The sequence below is a fragment of the Canis lupus genome, chromosome 7 (assembly GCF_003254725.2).
Source record: "Canis lupus dingo isolate Sandy chromosome 7, ASM325472v2, whole genome shotgun sequence".
Classification (NCBI taxonomy): domain Eukaryota; kingdom Metazoa; phylum Chordata; class Mammalia; order Carnivora; family Canidae; genus Canis; species Canis lupus.
The window spans coordinates 10,548,201-10,567,350 of record NC_064249.1 but is presented as its reverse complement, the minus strand read 5'-3'; the positions used below and the strand labels follow the sequence as shown (position 1 = coordinate 10,567,350).

The 19,150-nt window shown below is 39.3% G+C and overlaps 1 protein-coding gene across 10 annotated transcripts in view; it reads left to right on the top strand.

The window, feature by feature from the left end:
- Window positions 1-17,174, top strand: part of NSL1 (NSL1 component of MIS12 kinetochore complex) — a 65,206-nt gene extending 48,032 nt beyond the window's left edge. For 4 of the 10 annotated variants that reach the window (XM_049112088.1, XM_049112085.1, XM_025429877.3 and 1 more), the window contains 2 exons: window positions 2,778-2,845; window positions 4,497-6,644. In XM_049112088.1, coding sequence (XP_048968045.1) covers window positions 2,778-2,845; window positions 4,497-4,775 — 347 coding nt within the window. In that variant the 3' untranslated portion in view covers window positions 4,776-6,644. Of the gene's footprint in view, window positions 1-2,304; window positions 2,752-2,777; window positions 2,846-4,461; window positions 6,645-16,837 lie in introns of those variants that run through there. The other 6 variants (XM_049112086.1, XM_035719232.2, XM_049112087.1 and 3 more) reach the window with 4 other exon arrangements.
- The last annotated feature ends 1,976 nt before the right edge of the window (window positions 17,175-19,150 follow it).

The window sequence follows — 19,150 nt, the reverse complement described above, 5'->3', positions numbered from 1 at the left end:
TTTTCTATGTGGAATGACTTCTAATATAAATTTTCTTAAATTCATATATACTCAGGATATAGGTGCAGTTATTTGAGTACTTCATTGTGTTTTCTGATATGGTTGGATATGAGCATATTAAACATTAAATAGTATTTTATTATGTTTTTTCCTTTGTATTTTTATTTATATGTACAGAAATATCTATGAGGTTTTTTTTTAGAATAGTAAGGGGAACTTTACAAAATATGTTCTAAAGGGGGAAGTTGGGTCTGATACGGTTGAGAAACTGTTCTAATCATTGCAATGAATCTTCCAGGTGTTCTTCCAGAATTGTTCAGGACTCAGTGGCAGTCTGTAGCAGAGGAATGCTCAGTTCAGGCAGAGGGTAGAATTCATGGCAGGGATCATGGAAACATGAGGCTGCACAGAAAAAGTTTGAGCTGATTTTTCAATAAGTACTGGTTTGTTTCTGTTTTTTCTATGTGTCTCTCTCTCTAAGCTGAAAGTTCTTTGGGGTCCGAGACCATTTTTCCTTACTGAGCCCCTAGTGCTGGGCCTAATCGACAGAAAATACATAATTAATGTTGGAAGAATGGGCAACTCCCACACAGGTGTGTAAATTTGAGGGAGAGAGCATAAGTGTGGGCCTGGCCAGGAGCCAGATTGCCACAAGAATACCAAGAGATGGATCACTTACGTATTTGCCAATATTCAGAAGGAAATTTAATAATTGCCTAAGTACTTTGGGGAGATCTCCCTAAATCTTAAAAATAATTGAAATTAGCATATTATTCTAAGGCAAGGGTCCTTAGAATAAAGGATTATGAATTTGGATAGAAAAACTTATATTATTTTTACTAACCTCACACTGAAACATTTCCTTCAATATTGAATGTAGGTCATAGTGGTAGCATTAGCAGTACTTGTAACTTTTTTGCTATTAAAAGCCATAGATATTTTCTTTTTTTAAGATTTTATTTATTTATTCATGAGGGACACAGAGAGAGGCAGAGACATAAGCAGAGGGAGAAGCAGGCTCCATGCAGGGAGCTTGATGCGGGACTCGACCCTGGGACTCCAGGACCACGCCCTGGGCCAAAGGCAGTCACCAAACCACTGAGCCACCCAAGCGTCCTGCCATAGATATTTTCAATATTAGTTTTTGCATGTACTTCACAATATTATTTATGCTCGTTATTTTCATATTATGGTAATTAGACCTGCCACTTGATCTCGTTATTTAAACCATTAATAAAGCACATGTGTTTACCCATCTATAACTTTGTAATCATTGTATTTTTAAATTTTATTTTAAAATATTCTGAAAAAAAAAAAGTAAATAAAATATTCTGAAATTCTAGAGAAAGCAAAAGCAGTGTCCTAATGATAGAAATCAGATGAATGGTTGCTTCTTCTAGAGAAAGTTGATTGGGGAAAGGGTATCAGAGAACTTTCTAGAGTGGTGGAAGTGTCCCATGCATGGTATGTATATTATCACGGGTGACTGAATGTTAAACTTGAGGTCTGCATTTCACTGTATGTAAATTATACCTCAATCTAAAAACTAGTACATTTAGAACTATTCTTAGAAGGTGTCTGTAGGCTTCATCAAATTGCCAAAGAAATCTGGTAGCAAAAATGGTTAAGAACCTTTTTTCTGAGGCCATATCCTGTTGCCTTTACTTTTTTCTTTCTTGCGTACCTTTTTTCTCGCAGTTACTTTTGCTATCCATTTCCCTTTTTTCTAAATGTGTTCCCACTTTTTTGACCTAGGGAAAGTTAGAAAAGAAAAATAGCAGTTATGAAAGAAATTTTTTGTTTGGCTTATTTGCCACTTTCTTGAAGCCGGTAAGGTAGCTCTCCTAATATAGTTATGTATTTCCTTAGACTTGAAGTAATTTCTAGTGAGAACTACTCTTCTAAAAACTAAATTGTAGATGATTCCAAAATGGAATGACTTTTCTTACCCAGTTTTCCTTGGAGTTTTAGTAGGATTTTTATCTCTTTATATCATTGAATATACAGTTCTGTTGTGAAGTAGCTGTGAACATTTATAACAAAGATTGGAAGGAAATAAAATGTATTAGGAGTCAGAAAAGCATCAAGGAAGAAAGGAAAGAAAAATTAATATTACTGACAGTCTAATCCAGATTTTTTCCCCCAGAAATCCCATCTAGGTATCCTAGATGCAGTGTGATTATATATTCCAAATTCAAATTTGTTTTACTTCTGTAAAATTCAGAATAATATAAAAATCAAATACTATTATTTATTTATTTATTTATTTATTTATTTATTTATTTATTTATTTATTTGAGACAGAGAGAGAGAGGCAGAGACACAGACACAGGCTTCCATGCGGGGAGCCCGACGCGGGACCCGATCCTGGGACTCCAGGATCACACTCTGGGCTGAAGGCGGCGCTAAACCGCTGAGCCACCCAGGGATCGCCCTATATTTATTTTAACTTAAAGATGTTAAACATAGTGGTAGATCATGTATAGAACAAACATTATGCTTTTAGTGGCACACAATGCTAAGACTACTCCTTATATAACTCTTGTTGCCTATCATCTTATAAACTGTTAGTTTAACTCTATTGTTCTAACATTTTCACAGTCTTTTTATTTAAATAAATTTAGTAGGATACTTATTTTAATAGATTACAAAGTATTCTAAGAAAGATTGAGCTAAAATGGATCGTCCTAACAGATTTTTGTCAAAATAATGTCTGTGTCTTTTATGACTTGTTATTAGATAAAAACTTAAAATACTATGTGGTGGTTTCTTTGCAGCCTCTCGTGTGGAAACTTTGAAATACAGAGGAGAAACAATAGCTAAGGAGATCAGTGAAGCCATGAAGGTAGAAGCTTCTGCTAAAAAGTTATAAAATGAACAAAATGTAGCTAAGTATTTGCTTTCAATATCCATATGTATTTTAGTCTATTGTAACAGGAATTCTCAGTAGTCTTTTAAGTAGATCTTTAATGAATTTATTAAAGTGACAGTAACATTGAGAATAACATTTAGTAGGCACCAGTATGTGCCAGTTTTATATCTGGCTTCTTTGACGATTGATTATACTTTTGAATTCTGAGAGGTAGCAGTCTATCAAAAAATTCTGGATAATAATACCACCTAACATTTAGTGAGCATTTATGGGTCATATATTATCTAACTGCTTTACATATATTACCTTATTTAATGCTTGCATTAATCCTATGAGATAGATACTGCTAATTTCCCTATTTTATAGTTGAGAAACAGAGGCACAGAGAGGCTATAGATTGCCCAGATAAGTCAGGACTTAGACCTTGGATGTTTGGCCCAGACCCTATATTCCTTTTTTTTTTTTTTTTTCTTAAACATTTTATTTGTTTATTTGAGAGAGAGAGAGAGAGAGCACGCACATGAGAAAAATGGGGGAGCAGAGGGCAAGGGAGAAGCATACTCCTTGCTGAGTAGGGAGCCCGATATGGAATCATAACCTGAGCCCAAGGCAGATGTCCAACTGACTGAGCCACCCAGGCTTCCCTGGAGCCTATGTTCTTAACTGCTATATTATGCTGCATATCCAACTTGGAGTCCTAATATTATTGTAATAAAATTGTTTATATTCTTGCCAGTTATTTTATGCACATAGGAAAACATTTGGATTTCTAGTGTATGGAAATTATTTTAAAGTTCCTCTGAGTCTTCCACGTTCTGATAATTTTCTATAACATTCTTTTTTTTTTTTTTTAAGATTTTATTTATTTATTCATGAGAAACACAGAGAGGAGAGAGAGAGGTAGAGACAGAGGCAGAGGGAGAAGTAGGCCCCATGCAGGGAGCCCGATGTGGGACTCAATCCCGGGTCTCCAGGATCAGGCCCTGGGCTGAAGGCGGCGCTAAACCGCTGAGCCACCTGGGCTGCCCTATAACATTCTTCTGTGGTTTGTATTGATTCCATGATTTTCTTCTGGTACTCATAGCATGTTCTTTATCAAGAGTTGGAAAACTGTGGTGGGCAAGCAAAAACCCAGCTTGCTACTTAGTCTTTGTAAATAACACTTCACTGGAACACAGTTATCGCCATTCATTTACTTATTTTCTGTGGCTTCTTTACATTATAGTGGCAGAGTTGAGTGATTGTGATAGAGATGTAAGGCCCTTTACAGGAAAAATGTACTGATTCTTGCTCTTGATAATCAAGATTTCTAAAATACTTACTATCCTAAAATATGGAATTTTCAGACATTAAATGCTTGGCTCTGAAATTCTGTTTCTTCCTGCGGTCAAAGTTTTATTTTACTATCAGGCATTGTAGGAATAGAATGTATATTTTTAGTTTTAATTTTTGGTTAAAATCTTCAGCTAATAGTATTTTAAGATAAAGCTGAATATCCATGACCCAAATAATTACATTCTAGGAAAAGCTTTGACCTGAAAAATTAAAATCTAGAGTGTTGTCTCTATCTCTGTGTGTTTGTGTTCCAGCCTGAGATTAATGTTATTACTGTTGTTTGTTTAAGTCCTTACCTGCATTAATTGAACAAGGAGATGGATTTTCCCAAGTTTTAAAGATGCAGCCTATTATCCAGCTCCAGAGAGTCCACCAAGAAGTCTTTTCCGGCTGTTATAAGAAACCAGATACTAAGCCTGAGAGCTTTATAACACAGATAGAAACCACACCAACAGAGACTTCAACCAGAAAAGCCACTGACGTGGTCCTGAAAAGAAGGCAAACTGAAGACTGCCCCCAGAGAAAACGGTATCCATTGCGGCCAAAGAGAATTAATCTTGACACATAAGCTCTTCTTGTTTGTCTTGAGAGTTGAAATTCGGCACTGTCAACAGCCTAATGCCTAGAAAGGACTTCATTTAAAAAGATAAATAACTCTTTAACTAGCGATTCCTTCATACAAAAATAGTAGCGCTGCGCTGGGATATAATGTAATAATTCTATTTCCTTATCACTTCGTCTTTAGTAGATGAAAAGTATATTTTTAAAATATTGACACAAAGCCCATCAGCAGGCATTGAGAGTGCAAGCTTTACTGCCCTTAAATGTAATCAACCCTTGGCTGCCTTACAGCTTTTGTGGAATATCACAAGTAGCACATTCTGTTGGATTTCTAGTATACATCTTTCTTTAAAAAAGAGCAGTGTCACAGTTGTCTCTATAAAAGTGCTAAAAGTAATCATCAGTTCTGTGTGGGAGCCAGCAGCAGATAAGGTTTTAGGTTTTTTTCCAACGCAATTTGATTTATCACATTGACATGCACATGATGAAGACTGACTTTGACTCTGCTATTCCAAGTTCAGCTAATTTGGATTTGTGGTATTATTTTTAGGATTTTTCTGCTTTTGTTTTGTAAAACAAAGAAAATGACTTATTTATATAAGACTTTCTCTTAGAAATAAAAATTGGCATATAGCTAGTGTTTCTTGTTTTCCACAGGCCTTTCAACTTTTAAACACTTGGGATGAATAGTTTCTTTTCAGGATCTCTCATTATTTCTTTGTACATGATTGCAGTTAAACAATATATATTGGATTAAAAAATAAACTGTCATTGTGGAACAAATATAAAAATAGTCATACTGAACTATTTTACATTTAAGGAGATTTATTTAAAGATATTATTGGTAGAAGGCTGAGAAAGTTCTATCGCCTATAGTTTTAACATTTCACCATAGTTTCTTATAGTTCTTACTGTCTCTCTTCCTCACATTAATACAGTGGAGGCAGGGCCATCTAACTTTTCTCCTTTGGATGACAATATAACTTCATTTATTTGCAGAGGAATTTGCTAATCATGATGTTGGAAAATTATACTTTTCTTGTTTATTATGTCTTAACAATCATAACTGTCTAAATGTGGCAGAAAGTCTGTTTCAGTGAAGAAAACTTGCAAAGCCACTTTATTGCACTCTGTATTTTAATGTTACAATTTGAGATCTGTGTATTTGTAATAGTAGTGTGCTTTTATTTAAAATAACGTACAAAGACTGAAGTCTTGATATTGTGTATTTTTTAGTCTTGAAGTCCGCTTTAGTTGAATGGTAGGTAAGCATCCTGCATTTTAGAACATCATTAAAATTTCCCTTTAAAATTGTTTTGAAGCTACAGAATATTGTTATTCTAATACACTGCTATGTTTTTTAGAGTATAAAATTCTGTATGAATTGTTTCATTTCAGTAGCCTGTAAATAGAACAATTATTATTAATTCTCGATTAATTACATTGTCATTGTATAAGAAAATGTCTTCCTGGGATCCCTGGGTGGCGCAGCGGTTTGGCGCCTGCCTTTGGCCCAGGGCGCGATCCTGGAGACCCGGGATCGAATCCCACATCGGGCTCCCGGTGCGTGGAGCCTGCTTCTCCCTCTGCCTATGTCTCTGCCTCTCTCTCTCTGTGACTATCATAAAAAAAAAAAAAAAAAGGCCTTCCTTTTTTAAGAGCTACATATTGAAATACATAGAATTTAATGACTTGATGTCTTGGATTTGCTCTGAAATATGTTAGCAAAGAGAGAAAAGGAATAGATTAAGTAAGTAGCAAAGATCTTAATAATGTTGGATCTGTGTGATGTATCCATCCTTCTACTCTTGTGCCTATTTGGAAATTTTTATAATTAAAATAAAAGTTTTATTTTAAAGTTCCCAGACAAATGAAACTTGAAATCCCCGAGAGCCCAGTTTTACTCCACAGAGCAGAGTTCCAAATGAAATACTACTGGGGAGGGCAGTATATTAGCATTATTAACTAGGATAAGCATGGCTTGATAGCAGTAAAATTATTGGGTAAGTGTGTGTGTGTGTGTGTGTGTGTGTGTGTGTGTGTGTTGTGTATACATATATATACATATATATTATATTAGTAATCTCCACACTCAATGTGGGACTTGGACTCAACCCCAAGATCAAGAGTCACATGCATCTCCATCTGAGCCAGCCAGGTGCCCCAAGTATAAATTTTTAGGAAGAGAAATTGAATTCCTGCATAAGCCAAGAATTGCTAACTAAGATAATGAAAAGTAAGAAAGTCTATAGTTGCAGGCAATGTTGAAGAAAAACCAAAATCAGATTTTTTGCAACGGGCTTGCTGCCAGAACACAGGTGTCGTGAAAACCACCGCTAAACCTAAACCAAAATGGGAAAGGAAAAGACACATCAACATCATCGTCATTGGACACATAGATTCGGGCAAGTCTACCACTACTGGCCATCTGATCTACAAATGTGGTGGGATCGACAAAAGAACTATCGAAAATTTGAGAAGGAGGCTGCTGAGATGGGAAAAGGCTCCTTCAAGTATGCCTGGGTCTTGGATAAACTGAAAGCTGAATGTGAACGTGGTATCACCATTGATATCTCCCTGTGGAAATTCGAGACCAACAAGTATTATGTTACCATCACTGATGCCCCAGGACCCAGACTTTATCAAAAACATGATTCCAGGCGCATCTCCGGCTGACTGTGCTGTCCTGATTGTTGCTGCTGGTGTTGGTGAATTTGAAGCAGGTATCTCCAAGAATGGGCAGACCCATGAGCATGCCCTTCTGGCTTACACACCGAGAGTAAAACAACTAATTATTGGTGTTAACAAAATGCATTCCACTGAACCACCCCACAGCCAGAAGAGATACAAGGAAATCATTAAGGAAGTCAACACCTACATTAAGAAAATTGGCTACAACCCTGACGCAGTAGCATTTGTGCCAATTTCTGGTTGGAATGGTGACAACATGCTGGAGCCAAGTGCTAACATGCCTTGGTTCAAGGGCTGGAAAGTCACCTGTAAAGATGGGAATGCCAGTGGAACCACACTGCTTGAAGCTCTGGATTGCATTCGGCCACCAACTCGTCCAACTGATAAGTCCTTGTGTCTGCCCCTCTAGGACATCTACAAAATTGGTGGTACTGGTCCTGTCCCAGTGGGCTGAGTGGAGACTGGTGTTCTTAAGCCTGGCATGGTGGTTACCTTTGCTCCAGTCAATGTTACAACTGAAGTAAAGTCTGTTGAAATGCACCATGAAGCTTTGAGTGAGGCTCTTCCTGGGGACAATGTGGGCTTCAATGTCAAGAACGTATCTGTCAAAGATGTTCGTCATGGCAACGTGGCTGGTGACAGCAAAAAATGACCCACCAATGGAAGCAGCTGGCTTCACAGCTCAGGGGATTATCCTGAACCATCCAGGCCAAATCAGTGCTGGATATGCACCTGTGCTGGATTGTCACACAGCTCACATTGCTTGCAAGTTTGCTGAGCTGAAGGAGAAGATAGATTGTCGTTCTGGAAAAAAGCTGGAAGATGGTCCCAAGTTCTTGAAATCTGGGGATGCTGCCACTGTTGATATGGTTCCTGGCAAACCTATGTGTGTTGAGAGCTTCTCTGACTATCCTCCTCTGGGCTGTTTTGCTGTTCGTGACATGAGACAGACAGTTGCTGTGGGTATCATCAAAGCAGTGGACAAGAAGGCAGCTGGAGCTGGCAAAGTCACCAAGTATACCCAGAAAGCTCAGAAGGCTAAATGAATATTATCCCCAATACCTGCCACCCCAGTCTTAATCAGTGGTGGAAGAACGGTCTCAGAACTGTTTGTGTCAATTGGCCATTTAAGTTTAATAGTAAAAGACTGGTTAATGATAACAATGCATTGTAAAACCTTCAGAAGGAAAGGAGAATGTTTTGTGGACCATTTGGTTTTTGTGTGTGTGTGTGTGTGTGTGGCAGTTTTAAGTTCTTAGTTTTTAAAATCAGTACTTTTTAATGGAAACAACTTGACCGAAAATCTGTCACAGAATTTTAAGACCCATTAAAACAAAAGTTTAATGAGAAAAAAAAGAAAAACCAAAATCAAATGTTGGCCTCCTTATGGTAAAAAGACTGGAGATTGGATGGAGCCTTAAAATTTGCTTTCAACAAAAAAAGTATAGCACAAGGAGGTCAAATCCAGTTCTGAGAGAGAATACTGTTAAAGCAGCTGGTTTCTGAAGTGAAGGAAAATCTGTTCTCTAAATATTAGCCATTGGAAACTGTATTAGTCTGCTTGAGTTGCTATAACAAAATATTAGACTGGATGGCTTCAAAGATGTAAGTTCTCACATTTCTGGAGGCTTAAAGTCCATGGCTAAACTGTTAACAAATTCAGTTTCTGATGAGGTCTCTTCCTTTGTGCAGAGGGGTGGTGCTGATATCTCTTATAAGGACATTAATCCTATTGGATCATGGTCCTACCCATATGACCTCATTTACTCTTAATTACTCGTTTAGAGGCTCCATCTCCAAATAGAGCCACACAGGGTGTTAGGGCTTCAATTATGGATTTTGAGAGGACCCATTCAGTCTGTAACAGTAGACAATAGAAATCTTATCCTAGACTTTCTTCTCTGGGTCATTATGACTTGGGCTGCATGAAGAACAAAGTCGGTAAAATCCCAACTTTTTTTTTTTTTTTTTCAAAATACAGCTATCTCTAAGACTGAATTTGTTTGACTTCTGTTGAAGGCTATGTTTTTTTCTTCTTTCTCTTCATATTCATCCATTCAGCAAATACATGTTAGGTATCTGCTCAGTTCAAAAGTCAGAAAGGTTCAGAGCATAGTCTCAGAGCCAGATCATCTATTAATTATCATTAGTTAATATTATTACTTAACCTCTCAAGTTGCTATTCTAACATGGGAACGATGATAATACCTACATCATAGGGTTATTACGTGAAGTAAATGTGATAAAGTCCTTAGGCTAGTACTTTGCACATAATTTACATAGTAAGCATTCTATAAGCATTATTACTACTTGGTTTGATGAAAGAAAACACTCCTAGGATAAACATTGTCTTCAAGAAGCCCATATTCTAATGAGAATGATCATGTAAACAATGATCATGCAAGGCAGTTAATGCTATATAAATGTAAATGTGGCAAATTTTGGGAAGAAGTCATAGCAGTCTTTGAGTATTTCTATTATGTGACATTTCGGCAGTTTTGAGTATTTTAGGCAAAACAGGAAGATTCCTGGCAATGTAAAGAGAATTTTCCAATGCATGTGGTTGGGAGAGAGCTTGGCCTTCTGAGGAGCATCAAGTAAAGTTATACATATAGGTCTTATCTAAAAAGATTTGTTGTAGGTGAACTTGAAGAGAGGTAGGGTCAGCTCTTAAGAACTTTGTATTTTTTAGAATTGGCAATGAGGAGCCATCAACTTCAACAAAGGAGGGGAAAGGAAGGGGAAATCTGTTGAATCCATTTTTTTCCTTGGGTAGCATTTATCCCAAAATAGTAAAAATGAGAGAAACACAGTCATCTGATGATGAAACCAGGAGGTTTGTTGCCCAGACCATAGCATATGAAGAAGGAATGTGTATGGAGGAAACAGCAATGAATTAGCAGATGGGAGGAAGATCAAATCTAAGTGTTCGCAGAGGGAGAATTGGTAAGAGAATTTTGCCAATTTGCCCCCAGAATCTCTGGACAACTGAGAAGTGGAGGGCACTGCAAAAATCTGAGATCATATGGAACAGCCTGAAAATGAGATTGTGTTCATCACCCCTCCACTCACCTCTGCCAGAGGTAATTGCCTCTGCCAGAGGAGCTTGTTTGGGGGGGGGGGGGGGCGGGGTAGGAAATAAAGAGCCCTAGAGAGTAAAGGTGAAACTCAGAATAAACAAATGGTCAGAATGAAATTCTCTACTGGAATGGTAAAACTTGAAGTTCAGAATACCAGCTGTTTGGCTTATACATTTTAGATGATCCTTTAGAGAAACTTAACAACTCAAGAAAAAAGCTGTGAATAGTGTGATATTTGGAGAACCCAACCGACATTTTCAGCAGGCCAGTCCAATCACCTTATACTGCAGAGCCGTTCAGTGTTTAAGTCCCACTTGCAAAAAAAAAAAAAAAAAAAAAAAAAGTCCCACTTGCATACAGCTTCCAGAAGCATTTTTGTATTTCACTCTAAAAAATAAGTGGACATAATAGAAAACCAGAAGCTAACGCACATATCCATCAGTAATAGAACAAAAAAATAAATCGTGGCATTTACATACATTGAAACCTAACCCAAGAATTTTTAAAAAATTAGTTACTGATAATACACAACATGGATGAATCTTAGAGATGTTATGTCGAATAAAAGAAGCCAGGTACGAAAGATTGCATACTGTGTATGAAATCAGAATAGGCAAAACTAATCTATGGTGATTATCTGTGGAGAGGGGGGAGATAATTAATTGGGGGTGGATGGGCACTGGGAAGTCTTTTGAGTGAAGGAAATGTTCTATATCTTGATCTGAATGTTGCTCACATGGCTGTATATATAAACTATGTAGCTACATATTTATATATTTTATTTCATTTAAGTTTTATCTAAAAAAAAAAACAAATCAAGATTTCACCAGACATTTGAGGGAGGCATTTATTTATTTATGATTTTTTTTTGTTTTAAAGAAAGTGTGTTCAAGTGGGGGTAGAGCCAGAGGGATAGAATCTCAAGCAGACTCCCCACTGAGTGTGGAGCCCAAGATGGGGCTCAATCTCACCACCCTGAGATCATGATCTGAGCTGAAACCAAGAGTCAGATGCTGAATGGACGGAGCCACCCAGGCACCCCTTGAGGGAGGCCATTAAATGCAGAGAACAAAGACTATGAGTTCCACAAAGGAAGAAATCTTTGTTCTGATGTATCCCAAGCACCTAGAAAAGTGCCTGGCATATGATAGTTTCTCAGTGTATATTGGTTAACTGAATAAATGAAAATGAACACACAAAAACCAAAGAGAAAACAGGACCTCAAAAACCTACAGATAAATGAGTTTCAGAATAATTACTATCCCAAGGATAACAGAAGATAATTCCATTCGTTAAAAAGAAAAACAAGAAAGAGTTCTTGAAAATTAAAGGTGTAAAAGTTGAAAGAAATTCAGTAGGAAGGCTGGAAGATAATATGAAATTTTCCCAAAAGTAAAAACAAAAAGAGTAAGAGCAATTAGAAAAGATAATAAAGAGAATAAATTCAGAGGGTCCAATATCTGATTGATATCCTTTCCAGAAAGTACAGAAAAGAACCAAGGAGTCACAATTATCAAACATAATGCAGTTATCATGTGACCCAGCAATTCAATAATAAATTCAATAAATAAATAAAATCTTAAAAAAAACCCCCACAAAATCATTTCCAACAGGGCACATCACTGAGAAGTTAGAAGTTTCTAAAAGCTTCCACTAAGGCAGAAAGATCATAAATGAAGAGCATTTAGCATGGCATCAAATTACTAAACAGTAATTTAAAATATTTATTTTATTATTATTATTTTTTATTTGAGAGAGAGTGAGAGCATGAGCCAGGGAGAAGCAGGGAGCCTGCCACAGGGCTCTATCCCAGAACTCCAGGATCACGACCTGAGCTGAAGGCAGATGCTTAACCAATTGAGCCTCCCAGGAGCCCCTAAACAGTAATTTTTAATGTAGAAGTCTCTGGAGCAATACAACCTAGAAATTCTCAGTAGAAATGATTTGCGGCCTAGGAATCCGTATCCAGCCAAGCTATTAACCAAGTGAGAGGTAAACCTAAAGTCATTCTCAGACACGCAAAATCTAAATAAGTGCGGCCTTTAAAAATGTACATTTGGGAATCCCTGGGTGGCTCAGCGGTTTAGCGCCTGCCTTTGGCCCAGGGTGCGATTCTGGAGACCTGGGATCGAGTCCCTCGTCAGGCTCCCGGCATGGAGCCTGCTTCTCCCTCCTCCTGTGTCTCTGCCTCTCTCTCTATGTCTGTCATAAATAAATAAATAAGTCTTTAAAAAAATTTTTTTTAAAATGTACATTTTACCCCCAAAACATGCTGTTTGGGACACTCCTAGTAGATGTGCTCCACTCCACACGGTAAACAAAAAAGCAACAGCCGTGGGATCTAGCAAAGAGCAGCTATAAGATGGGAGAGCAGCAAACTCAAGTCCACAGGATGCTAGTCAGCAAATGGAGAGGAGTCCAGTCAGACCAGGTTGGACTATGAATACGCAGGATCTGAAAAGAAGTATTTTCAGGAGGAGGAAATATAACTGACAAAATGAGTGATAGTTTTAACCACCTGGAAAACTGTATAAAGGAGATATTTTGTGGCATTCAGATGTTGGGAGAAAACAAATAAGAAATCAGGCAATTATTATAGTAAAAGCAGAAAATTGTACAAGTAAAGAAAGGTAGTCATAGTTACAAATCGGCTTTATAGTGACCAGTGTTTATATAGGCATAATAATGAACACCCTAAATCTGAATATAATAATTAAAAAAAAAAAGCTGGAACTGTTATATTGGAAAAGACGAATTAATCAGTAGAGGAAGGGCACTCAGCAGTCAGGGCGGGTAGTGGTCAAAGCACTGGAGCTGGGTTCAGGGTTCCTCCTTAACTGCTGGGTTTCAGGGAAAGTCCAGGGTGTCCCAGGGCAGGAACTGGAGCAGCGAGGGTGACAGGGATGGGGACACGGAGGGAACTCTGTACCAGCTAACACAGAAGTCCATTTTGTAATACCGAAATAACTCCTATGGTTGGAACTGTTAACCATCTGAATAGGCCATGAAATGGGAATGTTGGGGAGTGAAATCTTCACCACAATTAAAAGCCAGTGAATAATCTCTGAAATAGCTGAATCAAAAAATAGTACAATATGGGTATTATTCAAACAAATACCAGAAAAGCAAACAAACAGCTAAGAGAGTGGAAAAGTGAATGTACCTAGGTGGGTGAAGCCGGCCAAGGAACTGATATTTTTCTGTTATACGCCGTATAGATTTGATTCTTAATGTGCATGTAATATTTGCATAAAAATAAATTTGACTTTTAAGTGATTTAAAAACTCACACAATACACAAGTGAATATGAGTAATCTTTGACTCTATCTTCCATTCTTCCTTTCATTGAGAATTAAGAAACAAATTATACCCAGAGGCTTTTGCAGGGTTTCAGTTCCATTCTCTCAGTATATTTCAGATAAGATTTGGAGACTTTGTTTTTGGCTGAGAGTTTAGTTTTGGTTTCTTCAGAAGGTTTTTTTTTCCCCCCCTGACCTATTGCTTTAAATATAGATTCTATTATAAAGCCTCTATGTACAAAAAGGACGAAAAAAAGTATCTTTCTAGAGAACCATGAAGAGGTTGTAGTGATTTTATGAAAGAATTTGGGGGAAACCAATGTTCCTATACATTTGAAACTTTAGGGCTAAAGAGTCTTCCCATAATCATTGCTTATACCCTGTGGGCGCTTTGCTAATATTAGTTGAATGAATGAATGATTTCATAGTGCCAATTTCTGACCTGTCAGTTCCCTCTAGATCACAATCTCAGACATTAGCGCCTTGGCACTCGTATTCATTTTTTTTTTTTCATATTCATTGTTATTTGAGTTTAGAAGATGGGCTTAGTACTGCAGGAGATGGGAGGTGGGGGAAGGGGGATCTAAATCCCTGGGAAACTGGCCTGAGTTAGAGCTGAGTCTCTGGGCTGCTGAAGCTGGAGTCTGATCCCCATATCCCTGAGGACATCAGAGCAGAGGTTGGCATTCACACCTCTCAGACTGACTCCAGGGTTCTAGCAGATATATTTTCCCTCTGGCCCTCTTTTCCTTTGATTACATTCCTTTGACTTCTGGGTGGCCTGATGTAGCCAGATAAGAACACCGGGCTCCTCAGAGTCCCCTGCTCCAGCTGGTCCCTGTGCCTGTGAAGGATTAGGCCGTCTGTGTTTTCACCTTGACTAGCCTCATTCAGGGAACCGCTCCAGGCCTTTGGGTTCATCCCTAATCAGATTTGAAGGCCTCCCTTGCGGCCCACAGGTGGGGCTCTGCAGCCCGCTTCTGCTGTGATGGCACCTGAACGCCCTTCTGTCCATCTCTGTCCCCCGGGTGCCACCTTGATGGGAATCCCCTCCATGCCCCTCTTCACCAGCCCATAAGTATACAAAAGAGCATTTCACTTTTTTTGTTGTTGTTGTTCCTTCAAACGCTTCTGAGGTTTAGTTTCCCCCATGAAGCAGCCAGTGGTTACCCTCCCCCCTCAGGGCCCAGAGCTGCCTGCATCACCCCAACCGCCTCTTACTCCTACCTCCCCTGCCCCCTGGCTGCACTGTTGGCTTGGTGGCTTTTTTTCCTTTGTCCCTGCATTTGAACCTCCTGTTCTTTTGAGCCAGTTTACAGCTGACCATCTCTACTAGAAGAGTAAGTAGAAAAAGGAGAAGAGAGATGTTTTACCTGTGCATCCTGCTTCATTTCATTCCCATATCAAAAAAAAAAAAAAAAAAAGGTGGAAAAGAGGTTAAAATAAGGGTGGGTATGAACTTTCACTGATTTGTCATATTCTACATATGCCAGGCATCCGCCTCCCTCTGAACCTGTGAGGTTGTAGAGATTAGGGGACGACAGCAGCAGTGTAATAACATTTGGGCAACTTGTAGGACACCTCTGCTCTAGGTCCCAGCCTCAGAGCCTTGTGGTCTTTCCCACTCACGTGCCATACAGTATTTATTTATTTATTTAAAAGATTTTAATTATTCATTCATGAGAGACACAGAGACATAGGCAGAGAGAGAAGCAGGCTCCCTGCAGGGAACCCGATGTGAGACTCGATCCCAGGACCCTGGGATCTCGGCCTGAGCCGAAAGGCAGATGCTCAACCACTGAGCCACGCAGGCATCCTATCACAATATATTTTTGTAAAAGATTATTTATTTATTTATTTATTTATTTATTTATTTATTTATTTATTTATTTCTTCATGAGAGACAGAGAGAGAGAGAGAGAGAGGCAGGGACACAGGTAGAGGGAGAAGCAGGCTCCATGCAGGGAGCCCGATGTGGGACTCGATCCTGGGACTCCATCCAGGATCTCACCCTGGGCCGAAAGCAGGCACTCAACCGCTGAGCCACTCAGGAGTCCCTGCCACACGATGTTTTAAAGTCATTTTTCATACACGCCTTCTTTTATTCCACAAATCCTCAGTGAATCCAAATAGTGTGCTAAGGTGTGCATGGAGAGGCCCTTGTACACCAAGGCACAGACCCTGCCCATAGGCAAGGTACCGTTGGTCACTGGAGAATCCAGTGGGTAAAGGGGGAGCAATGGGGGTGGGGGTGGGGGTGGAAGGGACACACATCTTACTGTTGCTGAGGTTCCAGATTCCCAGAAGGAAGATGAGACTGAAACCCACAGGTTTCTGAGACTTCTGAGGAATTAGCTGCTTGCAAGATGTTGGTTTGGTTTCAGCAACCATGATGGGGTATTAAATAATTCCGGTACTTTACTGGCAAGTTTTGATACTGCAATTTCTCTTTGTTAGAAACCCAATCCAAGACTTTTTCTTTTAGAAATCATCAGATTTGGCAAATGATTGCTTCTCTAGAAGTACTTCTTACTAAAATGAATCTTCATTTCTTTTGTCCTTTATACTCAAAGGGAAGAAAAAGTTCAAGAACATAAGTAAACGCTGCATTCTCTCTGCCTGGGTGATGGACTCCCTGACCTCTGTCCTGACCCCAGCACTCCCTGCTGCCCTCCCTGAAACACTGGACTTAATTTGCCTGGGGGTTTTGCCCAGACCCCCTTCTCCCCACCCCCCAGCTGTTATGTGAGTCGCAGAGAACAGAAACGGAGGAGGGATATGCTGAGATGTGGGAACACAGGCTGTCGTCAGGTGTACCTCTATGTTGTCTGTGAAGGTGGTAAACTCTCTGGGGGCAGGGGGCTCATCAGGTGGTATATGCAACGTGCAGAGAAACCTGTGGTTTCCTTCATTATTTACTACATCTGCTCAGTGCCTTAGAATGCTCAGAAACCATGTTTTTCTCTAACAAACTCCTTTTCTCTTTCATTTCTCCCTAGAAATCTGATCTGAAAAAAATTGTTTCAACAAACCCACAGTGTCAGATTTGTTCTAGCAACCATGAGTTAAAGATAAAGATAATCCAAAGTAAAGGAAGAGATTCCGTGAAGCCACAACTGTAACTGTGCTGCAAGATTGGGTGAAAGTCCGTTAATAAATAGTGTGAATTGTAGAACTATGGAAAGCAGCGTATTTTTAAAACAATCTTGTGAAGTGTACACTATATGCCCAGGATTATACAAAAATACTTTCCTATGAATCTCCTATGAAGACTGTTTAAATACAGTCTTGTAAAGTTATTTGCTGAAGCTAATAGTAATAAAGTACTAGTAGTTACATGTGTGGCGTGCTTCCTAAGTGTCAGGAACATGCTAAGAGGTTCACGTGCATCATCTCATTAAATCTCAGAACAATCCAGGAGGTAGAGGCGAGCATCTCCATTCTCATGATGCAGAGATAGATGGGAGAGAAAATGCACACCCAGCAACTTTCCCAAGAGTCTGCAGAATCTCACAAGGGGGCGAGGTTGTGTGACTCCAAGCCCTGCCTGTGTCTCTCCCTGGGGTCCACAGCAAAGGCCCCTTGCCCTGGATCTCAGATACCTGTGCCATGACACCACAGCCACCTTACTGGTTCCTCCTTCCCTCTTCTTCTCCTTCTCCTCCTCCTCCTCCTCCTCCTCCTCCTCCTCCTCCTCCTCCTCCTTCCTTCCTTCCTTCCTTCCTTTCTTCTTCTTCTTCTTCTTCTTCTTCTTCTTCTTCTTCTTCTTCTTCTTCTTCCTTCTCCTTCTTCTTCTTCTCCTCCTCCTCCTCCTCCCCTTTCTTCTCCTCCTCTTTGATGATTTAGGATAACATCTGTTAACAGCAAACATTTCTCAATTTTCCAGGACTTAATGAAGAGCTAACATTGCCAGATTCATTGCAGCATCTAAGAAATTGCCCAGAGTGGTTTAAAGCAGTTGATTATCTGAAGGAGATTCAATACAGTAGTCTCCCCCCGCCTTATCCGTGGTTTTGCTTTTGTCCATTTCAGTTATCTGTGGATGACTATGTTCTTGAAGCGGAGGATCCTCCCTCTGGTGTACTGTCAGAAGGTCAATAGTTGACCAATGCTACATTACAGTGCCTGCGTTATTCACTTCACTTCCTCTTATCACATAGGCATTTTAGCATTGTGTATCATCACAAGAAAAAAGGGGAGTACAGCACAGTAAGATATTTAGAGAGAGACCACATTCATATAACTTTTATAACAGTGTATTTTATCATTGTTCTATTTTATTATTAGTTATTAGTTATTACTACTAATAATATTACTGTGCTTAATTTTTAAAAAAGATTTTATTTATTTACTCATGAGAGACACAGAGACAGGGGCAGAGACATAGGCAGAGGGAGAAGCAGGCTCCCTGCAGGAATCCCGACGTGGGACTCGATCCTGGGACACCAGGATCAGGCCCCAAGCTGAAGGCAGACACTCAACTGCTGAGCCACTGAGGTGTCTCAACTGTGCCTAATTTTTAAGCTACTTTATCACAGATATGTATGTATAGAAAGAAAACAGTGCATTTAGGATTCTCTACTATCCATGGTTTCAGGCATCCATTGGGGGCCTTGGAACACATCCCTTGAGGATAAGGCAGAGCCACTGTATGTCCTTTTGCTGTCAATTTCTTGAAAAGTATAAAGCATCTTAGCCAACCATTCCCTCATGAACCATCATGTCTGTTCAGAATTACACTTAGAAACAATTCTGAACTGGGAAACTGAGAATTGATAAGGTTTTAAAGCAACTTTACAGACGTTGAGTCATCAAGTTTTGGGGGGAATTATGTGCCACACATTTATTTTATTTTATTTTATTATTTTTTAAAGATTTTTATTTATTTATTCATGAGAGACACAGAGAGAGAGAGGCAGAGACACAGGCAGAGGGAGAAGCAGACTCCATGCAGGGAGGGAGCCTGACGTGGGACTCCATCCCGGGTCTCCAGGATCACACCCCGGGCTGCAGGCTGCACTAAACCACTGCGCCACCAGGGTTGCCCTGTGCCACACATTTAATTCATTTCTCTCTTTGCTGGCATGTTTGTGATATTTATCTAAATTATAAAAGAAATAATTTTAGTTGATGATGCTCAAAATTGTAACTGTCTTCCAACTTCTTTTTAAAGATTTTATTTATTTATTCATGAGAGACACAGAGAGAGAGAGAGAGGCAGAGACACAGGCAGAGGGAGAAGCAGGCTCCATGCAGGGAGCTCGATGTGGGAATCGATCCCAGGACTCCAGGATCACGCCCTGAGTCGAAGG